General features: G+C 47.0%; 1 protein-coding gene across 1 annotated transcript in view; it reads left to right on the forward strand.

Annotated features, from left to right (window-relative positions):
* Casq2 (calsequestrin 2) overlaps positions 1–16,253 on the forward strand; it is a 66,787-nt gene that overhangs the window by 34,740 nt on the left and 15,794 nt on the right. The window contains exons 5-7 of the mRNA XM_028877305.1: positions 2,135–2,208; positions 8,717–8,847; positions 10,146–10,191. Coding sequence (XP_028733138.1) covers positions 2,135–2,208; positions 8,717–8,847; positions 10,146–10,191 — 251 coding nt within the window. The remainder of the gene's footprint in view (positions 1–2,134; positions 2,209–8,716; positions 8,848–10,145; positions 10,192–16,253) is intronic.

The following is a 16,253-nucleotide window of genomic DNA, read 5'->3' on the forward strand; positions in this document are numbered from 1 at the left end:
GCCTTCTCTACCTCAACCCTGTCCTCCATCCAAAGCACCCAGCCACCCCAGTGACGTCTTTCTGACTGCCATGACTTCAAGGACGTCTGTGTCAGTGTACAGCGTCAGTAGGTACCAGATCAGCATTCCTGTACCCTTCAAACCTGGCTCAAATGTGTGCTGGTGTTATCTCTTTTAGAACAACTAACATGGATTGTGGTTCTGCAGGTGTGTGCCTGTGTGTGTGCACATGTGTGTGCGTGAGTGCACGTGTGCATGTGTGTATGGGTGTGAGGAAGAGTGTGTTCATGTAGGTGTGAGTACAGCAAAGAACAGACTTTATTATTAGTTTTAATTTTTTTTTTTTTTTTTTTTTGGTTTTTCGAGACAAGGTTTCTTGTGTAGCTTTGGTGCCTTTCCTGGAACTCACTTGGTAGCCCAGGCTGGCCTCGAACTCACAGAGATCCGCCTGCCTCTGCCTCCCGAGTGCTGGGATTAAAGGCGTGCGCCACCACCGCCTGGCTAATTTTTTTTTTTTTTTTTTTTTTTTTTTAAGAAGCAGAGTCTCTCACTGGCCTGGGATTTGCCAACCACCTCAGGGATCCACTTGTCTCTGCCTCCTCAGCACTGAGATGACATGCATCTGTTGCCTGCCTGGTTTTATTATGTGGGTTCTGGGCACTGAACCCCAGACTGGAATCCTTGAGTTTGTCAGGCAGCTCCTTAACTGAGATGTTTCCCTAGTCTAGTGGCTCCTAAAAGCCAGTGCCCTTCTCAAGCCAAGAGTCGCTTGACATTAGTGTGTTTGTCTATCTTACCTGGGCATTGTTGAGCCAACATTATTGTAAAATCATCTATGACCAAATCTTATACAAGGCTGCCTAATTCCAGAGCATGAAATCCAACAAAATAGAAAAGCGCCAATCTTCTGAAGAGTAAATCCTAGGCTCGGGATTACAGGGTTATAAAACTTACTTATAACAAGTGCCACCATTGCCATCCCTGACTGAAGGCCTGACTCCAGATACCCCATGCATTCCTGCCCAGGTGTGGTAAAGGCAGTGTTCTCACATGGGTGTGGCTCCTTCCTTCTGTGACAAATTTGGATAGACGTTTGAACTAGAATCAAGTATAGGCTTGGTTTAAAATAATTTAGAGGGTCAGGGTTTAAAGGTCTTTAACCTCTTTTTAGTCTTTGAAATTTTCATACATACACACAATGTATTTGATCATATTCACCACTCACTGCCCCCCTGCATTCCTCCCAGGGCCCCCTTATTATATCTCATGTTATCAAACTGCCTTCTAAATATTTATATTCAACCAAGTGTGTTGGCACAGGCTTTTAATCCCAGCAACTGGGAGGCAGAGGGAAGTGGATCTCTGTGAGTTCGAGGCCAGCCTGGTCTACAGAGTGAGTTACAGGACAGCCAGGGCTTCATAGTGAGACCCTGTCTCAAAACACAAAACAATAAATAAAAACCTACATTTCTAGCCATATATTTATGCAGCACCCAGGACTGGTCAGAAGCTTGTCACTGCAGTGGGTAAATGCAAATAGTGAGGGACGGTGGGCGTTCAGTGTAGGAGGGCATCTCTACCAACCCCGGTCCCCCAAGGTCAGGGAACGTGGTGGAAAGAGGGGCAGAAAGCATGTAAGAGCTGGAGGAGGAAGAGGAGGGATGTGAAACTGCTTCTGAGAATGTAAGGTGCACCTGGGAGCCCTCTTTTGGAGAAGCTTGAAGCACTTCCCAGGGTCCTGTCTTTCTGTTAGCTGTAAACACTGTGTGGCAAGTCTCCTGTCTACTGTGAGCTCATTTATGTAGAAACTGCCTCCTCAGTGGATACAGTTAGAACTCCATGCATTTGGGTGAAAGGAGGTGTCTGTTTTTTCTTTTATTGGGGGTTTTTCCGTGTATTTTTTTAATTTGGGCTTTTTCCGTATTTTTTTCTTCCTCTTCCTCAGTTTCCCGTATTTCTTGCTTTTTGTTCACAAACCTGTGGGGGAAGAAGGCTTTTCTTGAGCGACTGGATGCCAGTCAATTTCAACATCAATGATCATTTTACATGGTATTCAATACTTACCTAACAGTTCTCTCCAAGTGTGCAGTTGGCCTCTTGCAAATGTTTCTTTCTCTCGGGTCTTTCGTCCTAGATTACAAAGCCTTCCAAGAGGCAGCGGAACACTTCCAGCCTTACATCAAGTTCTTTGCCACCTTTGACAAGGGGGTAAGTACCTGAGAAAACCTGATTTAAACACGTTCAGCGGCATTGACAATTAAGGTCTGAACTCTCCACCATCCTTCTTTGCCTCTTTGTCCAGAAGTGTTAGAAGAGTCTGGAAAACCACTTCTGAGGACATGGTCTCTGTATCCAAACCTGTAATCCAAAAAGAAGGGCTAACTAATGACTCCAGTGTTGTCTAAATTCAAAGGAAGTTTGCCCTCACTGATTGAGGCTCACAATTGGGACAACTTTTGAGCAAAATGGGCAAGATGGTGATAATGACCAATGCTTAAGTGCTTATGATGTGCAGGGATGGGTATTCCCATCTTCTCAAAGGCCAGTATTCTCACTGTACAGAGGGAATAACCAAGACAGGGAGCAAGAGATGGATTCGATCACAGTCAGTGATGGGTAAACCTGGATGGAGTCTGAGCCTCGGCTGATGTCCAAGATGCTGTTCTGGACAGTTGTACTCAGAGAAGGAAGCCATGGCTGGAGTCTCACCATTGCGAGCATGCGGTAGATGCTAGCTAGCTGTAAGAACTGCTGTTAATAAAAAGCCATCTGGACTCAGGAGAAGGGGATGTCACAGCTATATGTTGGGCAAGGATGAATGCAGAAGTCCAAGTTGAATCTATCACTGGCCTCTGGTGTTGCTGAGCCAGAGGTGACTAAGAAATTGTAGATTAAGAGCTCTGATGCTGGGCATGTAGCTCGGTTAATATAGCACTTGTCTAACACTCAGCAAGCCCTAGGTTTGATGTCCAACACCGAATCCATAAGCAAGATATTCAAGGTCATCCTCAGCTACCCAGGGAGTTCAAAGTCAACCTGGTTACATGAGACCCCATTGGAAAGAAAAGAACTAATCTAATAGAATCAGCTCAGGTGCTCATGAACAGAGGAGTCGTTAAAGGAAATGTGGGGCTGGAGAGATGGCCCAGCAGTTAAGAGCAGCGGCTGCTCTTCCAAAGGACCCAGGTTTGAGTTCCTGCATCCATAAAGTGGGTCACAATTGTCTGTAACTCTGTTCCGGGGATTCTGATGTCCTCACTGGCCTCTCTGGGAACCAGGCACACAAGTAGTGTACAAAACATTCATACACATAAAATAAAAATAAAATCGATAAAATGATATACACACGTAATGATTTTTTTAGCCACAAAGAGTGAAGTTAGGTTGTTTGCAGGGAAATGTAGGCAGTGGAGATCATCTTATGGAGTGAACTCAGTCAGTCTAGGAACATGGTTATCGCATTTTCTCTCATGCACAGGTTCTATATTTTATATAGATATACAAGACCCTGAAATATACATGGCATGAAATTAAAGGTAAAACTTTCTTAGGAAAAGGATAAAGAGAGGCAAGGGCAGTGAAGTGTGGAGAGATTATACAGTTGCACAGAAATGGCCTGATGTAACCCAGTGTAAATTTTTTTTTTAATTAAATAGGGTTCTTGTGAAGGGAAGAAAGGAGAGAACCCTGGGCAGATGGGCTTGGCTGATCACCAAAGCCCTCGTTTTCTGAGTGACAGTCTATTCTGAGTTCAGGGCAGAGTTTGTTCTAAGAAGTGCCTCCCAGTCCACCCCGAGTGTGATTCTGTGCCTGTTCCTATGAAGAAAGGGAGGCCAGTGAACCCCCAAAGCTGCTTTACTACCAACTAAGACAGAGTCCCAAGTGCCGCCGCTCGCGTGGCCTTGTGAGGTTCGCACTCTTAAAAAAGAAAAGGCCAGTCTCTGCACCTCCCTATGGAACACAGAATGGGGACCAGGAGGTGGTGGGATCCAGAAGGCGCGGCTGCAGTCTCAACAGTGTCCAGCAGGGGGCGAAAGAGCTGAAGAGCAGGAAAAGTAATAAAACCCGGGAGGGGGAAGACAGTCCTGTTTGCAAAAGGGCATCTGACCATGACAACAGAGAGAAACCCTCAAACAATTGGAGACTGCAAATCTGAGCTTAAACAAAACAACAAAACAGACTTGAAGCTACTGAGGACATTACAAAGGCCAGGAAGAAGTGGCTGTTAGCACACAGGGTCAGTTTGGGGCCAGTTTTTCACACATTGAAAAAACATTCAACACAGTGGTCTTTCTTTCCCCCACCCCCCCCAAGGATTCATGCATTAATTTAGCAAGAATTTACTGAGTGACTTCTGGGCTTCCAGGACTCAACAGCATCGAGCAAGACATGTGATTAGCCTTGTAGAATTCAGAGTTCAGGGTGAGAGGTGAAAGACCCGAAAGTTAGTAAAAACCCAGTAATACATCAGCGGGGGGATTGTAAACAGGGTGAGAGGATATGGCTGCCGCTGTCGATGTGAAGATCAGTAGTTCTCAACCGCAGGCAATAGATCTCGTTTCCTCTAACGAGCTTTTAAAAGTCTTTGTGTTGGCCAACGGGAAGCTCAGCAGTAAAGGTGCTTGCTGTCCAGCCTGATGACCTGGGTTCAATCCCGGGACCCACATGGTGGAAGGAAGGACTAACTCCCATAAGTTGTCCTCTGACCTCCATATACACCTGCTGTGGGATGTTCTGTATGTCCTGTGGGAGCCCGTTCTCGGGTTCCTCGTGGCTTTACCCAGCAGGTCCACATAGAGGATGGTTAGGACCACAGGCCTGAGTGCAGGTGTCTGAGACGGTCAGCACTTGGCTGTGCTGTAGGATGGTCTGTATGTCAAGTTGCTCTGATTGGTCAATAAATAAAACACTGATTGGCCCATGGCATGGCAGGAAGTATAGGCGGGACTAACAGAGAGGAGAAATAAAAGAACAGGAAGGCAGGAGGAGTCATTGCCAGCTGCCACTCTGACAAGCAGCATGAAAAGATGCTGGTAAGCCACAAGCCACGTGGCAGGGTATAGATTTGTGGAAATGGATTAATTTAAGCTATAAGAACAGTTAGCAAGAAGCCTGCCATGGCCATACAGTTTGAAGCAATATAAGTCTCTGTGTTTACTTGGTTGGGTCTGAGCGGCTATGGGACTGGAGGGTGACAAAGATTTGTCCTGACTGTGGGCAAGGGAGGAAAATTCTAGCTACATACACCCACTTGGCACATGCATGTGTATGTACACACATAGATATATATGATATATATATATATACATATATATATGTATATATATAGTAAAGAAATGAAAAGAACCTTAATCTATGGAATTATTCCAAGAAATTTGTTTTTTTAGGGTTGTGACAGGACACAGGAATCTGAATTAGTTTTTGAAATATTTATTTTAACTATGCGTATGTGTGTTTGTGTGGCATGTGTGTATATCAGAGAGAGAGCAAGAAACACAGGGAGACACAGAGAGAGACAGAGAGAGAGTGCAGGAGCCCACAGACGACAGAGGCATCAGATCCCCGTGGAGCTGGAGTTACAGGTGTCTGGGAGCCTCCTAACGCGGATGCTGGGAACAGATCCGGTCCTCTGCGGAAGCACTGTATACTCATAACTGTTGAGCCATCTTTCTAGCTCCAGGAATCTGAAGCTTAAAACAGAAACGAACTCTTCCCAGGGAACTTTACAGGACTCATAGGTTTGAGACCCACACGGATCCCTGTGGTGTAGCTCAGGCTATCCTAAAGCTCAAGCCCTGTGAGGAAGTGGTGGGAGAGACAGGCTGGAGTCCACCTTTGCACCTGGTGTCAGCTCTATGGTCCCACACCACTCTGGCCTGCTCTCTCCTTCTGCCGGGGACCAGTGAAATGAAGCCTTAGTCTGTTCTGAGTCACACTGGGGCCTGAAGGAGCTGGTGGAGAAGAGAGAAGGCCCAAGTTCCTGCTCAGCTGATTCTTCACCGCTGACCACGGCACCAGCCTGTTGAACTGCAGCAAAGGCATGAGTCAAAATCCCCAGGCATGCAAATGCCAGGGAAGCGTTCCCTGTCCTTTGTAGTTTGCTTGAAAGTGCCAAAACATATTCCAACTAAAGGAAAAAAGGAAAGTCGTGGGCAATTTCATTTTTATGGAACTCTGATATCGGAGAGCACATTGCATCATTCTGTAATTGTGGCACCCGGGAGCCAGGTTTTGCTAGAGTCTTGCCCTAGACACAGAAGGCCCTGCTAAATCCTTACAAACTGAACTAATAAACTCATTGGCCAGTCAACCCTCCTTCAGTCCTTGCTACCCAAGATGCAATTATGCAAGGCTGGAAGAAAGAGAAGTACAGGAGAACCGAGGAGGTAGTGAGGGAGGAAAGGGCCAAGAGACTGTAGGAAATCTTAGGTTCTTCCAGACCAAACCATAAGACCTCCTCAACAATCCAATGTTACAGTCATAGACTTAACATTGCAGACCCAAGCAGTGGCATCCGGGGACCAGAGACCCTGTGCACAGGCACATGTACACACACAGGCATGTGCATGCTGCTGGACATGTGCTTCTGACCAGCTCTCACCTTCAGGAGGTCATAACTACTTCCGCTGATGTAGTTTGAATTAATGAGAACTAATGACAGAAAGACAAAACAGCTCGTTAGCATGGAGGCTGCCAATGTAGTGTCTACAGAATAGCTACAGGTTCCTTTCTTTACACGGTCAAGGAGAAGGGAATCCTCAGAAGGAACGGAGGTTGGAACACAGGAAACTAGACAGAGTGCTTTCTTTAGCCTCTGGGTGTCGATCATGGCCCTGCGCTTCTGTCCTGACAAATTGCTCACCCAAATTGTTCGTACATAAGACAGAGCAGAGTGCCGGCTCTGTCCACGTTCAAAGCCAGCACTGCATAACGCCACCACCCTAAGGCCCTTTGCAGCTGTGGCCAGCATGTAGGAAGCAGGCTTTGTGCTCGATAGTACTACGGTTTTGTTCATATTAATCACTTCTCATCCCCCGGAAGGAAGCCTGGTTCTTAGAACCTAGAGTGCGTGAGTGAGTGAGTGCGTGAGTGAGTGAGTGAGCGACTGAACCCAGAGAGCAGGGTCTGCCATTTACAAGCTTGTTGGACCATAGGCAGGCTTGCAAAGGACTGTGTCAATACAGGCCCTGGTCTGTTTGTCCTCCACCTCCACAGACCCCTGCCTCATCACTGCTCATTCACATATTCACTTTGCACCTGCCCGAGAGGAGGCTGTCAAGTGGAAAGAAGACTCCACCTCTCTCTCTCTCTCTCTCTCTCTCTCTCTCTCTCTCCTGGGAATTAAACCTCACGGGTGCTAGATGAAGTTCCACAGCACTGCACTTCATCAGCCGCCTTTTTAACTTTTTACCTTGAGCCAAGATCTTTGTAAGTGAGACTAGCCTTGAACTCACCCGAGTTTACTCTGAAGGTGAATTTGTTATTCTCCTGCCTCAGCCTCCCCAGTGCTGGGGTCATGGGCTTACACCAAGGCCCAGCCTGACTGTAGCTCTTTCTGTGGCCTCTTGGCTTCCACCCTGCATAGGATGTTGGAATTAAAGCTTGTCTTTTGAATCTAGTGACCTGGAATTAGTAGCAAGTGATGATGCTTGTGGACGTAAGTGTTTCCACAGAATAGGCCTCCTTGTGTAAGGGTTTATGTAACACCCGCCCTTCCCCCCATTAGTCCCAATCCCTGGGTTACTGGGTCATTGTGTTGGGGTTACTACCACAAGGTGCCAGCTCCTAGGCAATGCTGTGCCGTTTCAAGGGAGCCACTGTTCTGTCCTGTGCTTTCTTGGACCACAGCTCTGCGCTAGACAATGGCATTTGGCTTCCAATGGAGCCTTTCACATTCCAGGCCTCTCAAAGCATGTCACAAGGACAGGCCCTGAGCTCAGCAACTCTGCAGGCAAACACAGCAACCATTCTGCCCTGACAACACACTGGCATGTGGCCCCCTCAACAAGAGAGAACAATCTGTCAGGCTAGGGGCGCTTTCTTCGAGCTCAGTTATAGGGTGAACCACTCATCCTGGCTCCCTAGGAGCAATCGACACTTTAGCGCTGGAAGTCCTTTGCCCAGGAAGCCTGTCCTTCCTAGGCAAAGCAGGATGACTAGTTGTCTTCGAGATGGACAGTTCTCAGGACCCGCCAAAACACCTAGCAAGCCTGGTACAGAGACAGAGCCCCAGTGTGCTTCAGCTTAACTAGCATTCGAGTTTATGAGCAGATCAAGGACAGGTGAATGGATTGGCTTTTGATTCCGGAAACCTGTGTACTCTAATGGTTTCCACCAGTTGCCCTTTCCATCCAAATTAGTTCAGTTAAAGCCACCCTGTGAGCGTGTTCTCTCACCATCTGCTCGCTCCTCCAGCCCTGGCAAACACAGCCGAGGGAAGATAACCATGCACTTACATTCTCCACTTGTTATTCCAACTGCTCATCATGCTTATTCTCTAGATGAGTCTTTTTTTCTACTGAACCTGCTTTGATCGCAGATCAAGTCCAGCCCAGACTAGAAGCGATAGAGTCCCTGCTACTTCAACCTTTAAGTTGAAATTGCCTATCAGCTCTCACGTTGTTACCAGGGAGCGCAAGCACCCCCTCTGGGGGAGGCAGCCCACTGCAACTCCAGGCTCGTGTTCAAATGAATGGCTGATTTCTGCCTCTTACAGGTGGCAAAGAAGTTGTCCTTGAAGATGAACGAAGTTGGCTTCTATGAGCCGTTTATGGATGAGCCCAATGTCATCCCTAACAAACCGTACACAGAAGAGGAGCTTGTGGAGTTTGTGAAGGAGCATCAAAGGTACCTGAGATGACGTGTAGGGGATGGGGAGGAGTCTGGGTGATGGGCAAGAGCCTCTCCGTGTTGACAGTCCAGAGTCACCCAGAGCAACAACCTAGAATACGACATCCGGCAGAACAGAACTGGCCAGGTGGTGCTGTCAGTCATTGACAATCTCAAGGCTGTCACCACTTCTGAATCAGGCTCTACATTTGCAGTAGGGTTAGACCACCACCTTCTAGTTGGTACCCCCCCCCATCCACCCCAAGCCAGAGTAAGATATCAATGAAATTATACTTAAAATGACAACTTCCTGTATGGGGAGCAACATTCCTGGTGCTTTATGGGAAGAATGTCGGCTACTCTCCACCCTTATGGAGTTGTTATTCTCCCAATGTCTCCCGGACAGCACGGTAAGACTGAATAATAAAATAATATAACCTGGGACAATTCTGCACATTCCACAGACAACTTCCGGGATAGGGATATTTGCTAGGACTCAGAGTATCTCCAGCAGGGATCCACAGAATTTTTCACTGCAGAACCACATAGTAAATATTTACGCAGTTCTGGGGTCAAATGGCCTTTGTTGCAGCTGTTCAGCTCTGGGCTTGGAGCATGTAAACAGCCCACGCTCGTGTGTAAACAAATGGGTGTGGCAGTGTCCCAGGCAGGGTCTAGTTACACAAACAAGAGGCTTTGGCCTGGTCTGGCCCACCAGCTGGAGTCTTCTGCCTCTTCCCGGGAGGGAGGAGCCACCTGGGAACAATGGGTCACGGTAGTGGACCCCCTGTTTAACCCTTTCCTCCCTCCCTGACATGGACAAATGTGTTCAGTGAGCCTGAAGCTCCATGACCCCTGCGCCTAGACAGTCTGTCCCTGCAGAAAGACAACGCAAGGCGGGGCCAACACGACGTTTACTGTTGTGGGTTTTGATGGATGACCCTAATGATGAAAACTGGCATTCTGCTTGGAATAATTGTTGTCTGCCCCATTTCCTTGTTCAGGACTGTCTCTGGGCTCTCAGGAGTGGTCCCTATCTGTGAGGAGGGGACACCGGGAAGGTGCTGTCTCTGTTCCCTCTGACCCATCCATGTACTTGGGGTGCCTTGCATCTAACGGCTCGGTGACTAGGCTGAGTGGTTTGGGCCTAGTTCTCTCCTGACACAGGAAGTGGAAAAGTCTGCTTCCTTGGGGCAGAGATGGATTCCGGGCTCCTTGGGCTCCTCAGATGAGTCAGTGTTTCATTTGCATAGAGCTGAGACTCAGTTTCTGCTGTGGCAATCCCTACTCAAGGAAGCTCCCCCTTTTTTTTTCAGACCCACGCTACGTCGCTTGCGCCCAGAGGACATGTTTGAAACATGGGTAAGGAAATGGCAAAGCCTTGTGGTGTGTGTCCCTCAAGAAAGACACCCTCTGAATATCAAGTCTTATTGTCCAGGGTGGACAGCTAGAGAATAAAGTATTGGGAACACGGATGGCTTCATGCTCATATAAAGCCCAGGTGTCCATGGATCCAGTATGATCCTCTTGGGTACTATTCTCTAGGGGATATTGCACAAATTCATTTCCCTTAGTGGTTGGCTCCCATTCATGTGCCACCAGCATGTGCCACCAGTCTACAAAGTCGTAGAGACCTGGATTCAAGCCCAGTATCTGCCACTGAGTATTCTTGTGTCTGTATCTTGTCATGTTGTCATGGGGACTTTTTGTGAGGACAAGTGAGATGGAGTGTTCAGGACATGGCAGGCGCTTGGGTAATAAATATCTCAAAATAATAAATATCTTGGTTAATAAATATCTTGTCTCTAAAGATACTAGAGACAAAACTAAAGACAACTAGAGACACCAGAAGATGAGATGTCAGCTCCGCCTCTAGGTCTGTGTCGTAGACTATCAGGTGGCTCAAATAGTATCATCGACAGGCTTTGGAGGTGCATCCCACTCCCACCTCAGATCTACTTGGGGTCTATGGACAAAAACCAAGCAGAGTCTGTGGGATGCTTTCTAGGCCATTGCTCATATTTCACTAAGAACTGCCAGCTCTCTGACGTAGGACAAATACCATTTTATCCCATTTTACATAGAGAAAAACTATGATCATCCTAGGTTAATTATTCAAGGACACATAACTAATAAGCATTAGTTCTTGAGATGCAAGGCTTTCTGGACCCATATCTCATGTTTTCTCCAGTATCCCTCCATAAAGTGGCCATGTCCCCACAGGCTACCACTGTGGTGTTGGGCATTAAAATGGAAACATTTAGTTACTTAAAATTTAAACTCTTAGTTGGGCATCATGGTTGAACAGGGAGTAACTTGACACTCCCAGCATTGGACTTGCTACGGTTTCTGAAGGCAAACATTCAATGAACTAACCTTTAAAGGGCTTGTTACTGAACATAAAGGAATAGCTAATGTCTGTAACGTTGTCCAGACTTCTGACATTCCGACATGATGGCATCTAGAAAGATTAGCCTCCAGAACCACATGATCAAATTAAAAAAGAAAATCAAAAGTAAAACAAACCAAAAAATCAGAACACCCCCCCCCCCAAATAAATCTCATAATATTTCAAGTAAGTTTATGGTTTTCGTCTCGGGCCTCATTCATAGCATACGTGTTCCCGCGTGGCCTGTGGGCTGCAAGTTGGACAAACAAGCATTCCCTTTAAATACTGCTTTTATTTTAAAATAATTTCAGATTTATAAAATAATGTAAAAAATCTATTTCATCACCCAGAGTCCTCAAATGTTGATATTTTACTTAGTTTTTTTCTCTCTTCTCACATATATAAATATGTTCATATGCAAATATATATGTACATATGTTTCTGTACTATTTGAGAATTCTGTAGCTGATACAAAAATCCCGAAATATTTCAAGTGCTTGTCTCTCATAGCCAAAATGATTAAAATCCAGAAATCATTGAAGGCAAGCCTAGTCTACAAAATGAGTTCCAGGACAGCCAGAATGGCTACACAGAGAAATCCTGTCTCGAAAAACAAAACAATCCAGAAGTCAATATTCATCTAACTGTATCTAACTGTATAGACCTTACTCAAATCGACCAGGAGTCCCATTAGTATCCTTTATTGCAAGAGAAAGCCTCTTTGACAGTGGCCCGGGATCTAATACAGATTCTGACACTTGAACTTGGCTATTCTATTTTTCCATTGCCCTTGAACTTACAACAGGTTCCCAGTCTTTCTTCAGAACATGAAATACCATTTTAAAGTGAGAACACTTACTGCCTTTTCTCATCGCTGGTGTCTTCAGTCCTCCTGTTCTTTATCCCTGAGGCTCTGGGAAGGGAGGGAACGCAACTGCAGAAATATTCCCACTCCAGGATTCTCTTCTCTGACACCATATCACACCCAAGACCGGGATCCCCACGGCTGTGTCCCCTCCCTGCCCCTGAGCCTAGGAGCTCCTGAAATCCTCCCCTTCCAGCACAGGCAGAGGTGAGAAGAATGTGTTTGCCTGGCCCTGCTGGGACTAACTCTCAGCTTTCTTTGTATTCAATAAGTTTAATCAAAATAGAGAAGAAGAGAGCTAGAATGGTTTCATTCCTTCCCAACACTGCAGTCTGGACCGGTCACATGATTTGGGCAACCCTCCTCCAAGTGCCCAAATAGGGAAGAAGGTAGCACAGGTCATTCTAGGGCCATCTTGGCATTTTTGAAAAGGAAAAGCAGACACCAGTTGGTCAGAAGGGTCTTCTCCCCCAGCACCTGTGCCCAAGCTAGGGGGCACTGCTCCAAAGAGCAGCATCTCCGTGGGGCACTTGTCCACAGGAAGTTATGCTATAGACAGGGCAGGAAGAGACCAGTTCATGGACTTAGAAGTCTTCACCTCCAGCCACTCTTGCTGACATTGCAAGACAGTTGCACAAGACAGGAAAGCGAGCTGGGCTAAAGCACAGTTTGCCTTGAGCTCTCTGCGGCTGTGCAGGTTTTTAAGACAGCAGCCCACACGAAGCCGTGCCACGCCTTACCATGGAAGACGATGGTGGCTAGTGGTGTTTGCTGTGTGGAAATCCGAGGGGAACCCACTGTTCTAGTGTTCAGAGAACTTGGGGGTGAGGGAGCCTATCCAGACTTAGCGCTGGCTTGTCACTCTTGTCACTCTTGTCACTCTGCTCAGGTTCTCCTACTGCCTGTCAACAGCCAGGGTCCTTGGCAACCGCCACAGGGGATGAGGGCCAGCGATTTATCTAAAAACAGTATTTTATATTTTATGATTTAGTGTGTGTGTGTGTGTGTGTGTGTGTGTGTGTGTGTGTGTGTGTGTGTGTTGGACGCGTGCCATGGTACCTGTGTGTGAGGACGAAGAGGTTTAATAACAACTTGTAGGAGCTGGTTTTTGCGTCTTCTACCATGAGGTCCCAAGGACTGAACTCAAGTCAACTGTTTTGTGGAAAGTGAGTGCCGTTTTCTGCTGAGCCACCTCACCTGCCCCAGCAATTTCTCCTGAAGGCCTCTTTTCTCTATTGCGATGCAGAATGCCCTCTAAGATAGGACTCAAGAGCCTTCAATTAGCCCCACGGTGAGGCCCGTTGCCTTGGGGAGCTATATGTTTTGTTTTCTTTACATCTGTTCACTTAGTCTGAGAAAGGCCAATAGAGGAGAAGGAGGCAGGAAACAAAACAAAACAAAACACGGACAGTGGTAACATAGCTGTAATTGATAGCGCCAGTTTCTTCTTGACAGTGCTGTTTTCTATCCTTTTCACGGAGTAGGAGACTCTTTCTTGGGTTGGTGGATGGAGCGTTACATAGTTACATTGTGTGACAAAGAGCGTTACTAAAGTGAAGCTGCCTTGCCAGCTTTAGATGCCGAGAGTCGAACAGGAGAAATAGTCTCAAAGCTTAGCACCTCAGGGCAGATGGCAGGTGTGGGGTGGGGGTGGGGGGTGGGGGCGTGGGGCGTGGGGGGTGAGGAGTGGGGGGTATGGGTGGTGGCTTAGCTAGTTAAGGCAGTTGCAGCACAGGCCTGGAAACCTGCCTTCAACCCCCAGAACCCACATAAAACTGATTCCACAGAGTTGTTCTCTGGCCTCCACGTGCATGCTGGGACATGCTTCCTTCCCCACATCATGCTCACACAATAATAATGATAAGAACAATAACAACAATAATAATTCATAAATTAGCTAATAATAATAACAATAATAGTAGTTTTAACAACCACAACCCAAAGCCAGGACATTCGTTGTAAGGCAGGAACAGAGAAAAAGCTGAGGAGTCTCCAGGAGCGTGTTGACTAGTGGGGTCCACATCCCCTGCTCGTTGGGGTCTGGTGCATGGCCACTGTATTACAGGCCCCTTTTAGCCTCTTTAAGCATGTTCCTAGCATGCAGCAGTGACGGACTTCTTCATAGACATTGCTCTGCCATTCGCCATCGGTACTGTGGTCTATATGCGCATCTCAGACTCAAATTCATGTTTTGGAAACCTGATGTTAAATGTGGGGCCTTTGGAAGGTGATAAGTCACCATGACAGAGCCGTCATAGTTGGGGTTGCCCTTATGAAAGTAGCCTCAAGTTGGGCATGGTGAATCATGCATGTACTCCCAGAAGGAGGCTAGTTAAGTTTGAGGCCAGCCTGGGCTACATAGTGAGTTCAGGGTCTGCTCGGGCTACATAGGAGTTGCTATCAGAGGTGAGTTGTGAGGGAGGCTGGAGGGGCCGGAGGAAGGAAGAGGGGGATCTGTGATTGGTATGTAAAATGAAAAAAAAAAATCTTAATAAAAAGAAAAAGGAGTTGCTATCTTAAAAAAAAAAAAAAAGAAGAAGAAGAAGAAGAGGACCAAAGACCAAAGAATAAGAAAGCCTCATTCGACACTGAAGTCCTTGCTGAGGGCACCATTGGACTTCCCACCCCCGGAACAGTCAGAAACGAGTCTCCCTGATTCCTGTTGTAGATAAGCTACCCAGTTTATGACCCTTTGACCCTTTGTCATGGCAGACAGTGGGGACTAACACAGAGGGTCTTTGGGCTAGCCAGAACCAATCAGTCCCACTGAGGTCACTGCTATCTGTGGCTTTAGATAAGTCATTGTGATTTTTTTTTTTTTTTTTTTTTTTTTTTTTTTTCGAGACAGGGTTTCTCTGTGTAGCTTTGCGCCTTTCCTGGAACTCTGTAGCCCAGGGTGGCCTCGAACTCACAGAGATCTGCCTGGCTCTGCCTCCTGAGGGCTGGGATTAAAGGTGTGTGCCACCACTGCCCGGCTGTCATTGTGATTCTTTAAGAACTGAATGGGGCGGGGGGGGGGGGGGGGTGCTGGAGAGATGGCTCAGTGGTTAAGAGCACCGACTGCTCTTCCAGAGGTCCTGAGTTCAATTCCCAGCCACCACATGGTGGCTCACAACCATCTGTAATGAGATCTGGTGCCCTCTTCTGGCCTGCAGGGACACATCTGTCCCTGCAGGCAGAATACTGTATACATAATAAATAAATAAATCTTAACGTTCTTTAAAAAAAGAAAAAAGAAGAAGAACTGAATAGGAATATGATGTGCATTTGACTCACGGGTTTGCACGTGGATTCCTCTCCACCAGTTTATTGAGGAAGACTCCCAGCATCCAGCACAGCCTGCCCACATCTCCCCACATCTCCACAGGTGTTTGATACAGGCTCATGCCCCTGAATGCCTGAGATGTTTGGAAAGAGCCCCTCTGTCCCTCTGACAGTGCTCACCCAGGGCCCGTCTCAGTTCAAGGCAGTGACAGGGCTGCTTGGAACAGCCTGTCAGAAAATGAATATGGATTCTTAATTCTAAAACCAATTTCCAAGTGCACTCCGGAAGGGGAGGCAGAAATGAAGCCTGCTTCACGGAGTTATGGGCGCTCAGTTCCAGCTGATGGCAGGCGACAGAGACATGGGGCCACCTAATGAGACCTGACCAGGGTAGTCTGTCTGGCAATAATAGCAAATGTACAACAGTGAACTCCAGACTCCCCTTCTGGTCACTGTCGGGTGTTCCTAATAACCTGGTGCACACACATATATATCTGTAACATTCAATTCCCCGGAGAATCTGGCCAACGCAGAGCCCGCTCTCTTGTTTTTAATAATAATATTTTCTATTTAATCTATCTTTGAATTTTTGGAGGTTTTGTTCATCCCAAACTCAAAGGGGGGAAATTAGCATTTAGATGGGATTGCGGCAGCATTAAAAGCAATCGAAATGGAAACGGGGATGGGGGCTGGGGTCCCCCACCCCACCCCCGTAGGATGACTCTGATAGGACACAAGGGTTCCCAGTGAGTCTCCCTTTTGTGTCAGCTGTCATCAGTATGCACCGGGCTTTATTTCTCCGTCTCATAGCAGGGAGTCTCCAGAAGGTCTCATTTCTTAAGCAGGAGGCTGCTCCACACCTCACTCTTCCTTCTCCGGTAAATAATCAACACAAAGGCAGTACAG

This window comes from Peromyscus leucopus, chromosome 6 (assembly GCF_004664715.2).
Source record: "Peromyscus leucopus breed LL Stock chromosome 6, UCI_PerLeu_2.1, whole genome shotgun sequence".
NCBI classification, from domain to species: domain Eukaryota; kingdom Metazoa; phylum Chordata; class Mammalia; order Rodentia; family Cricetidae; genus Peromyscus; species Peromyscus leucopus.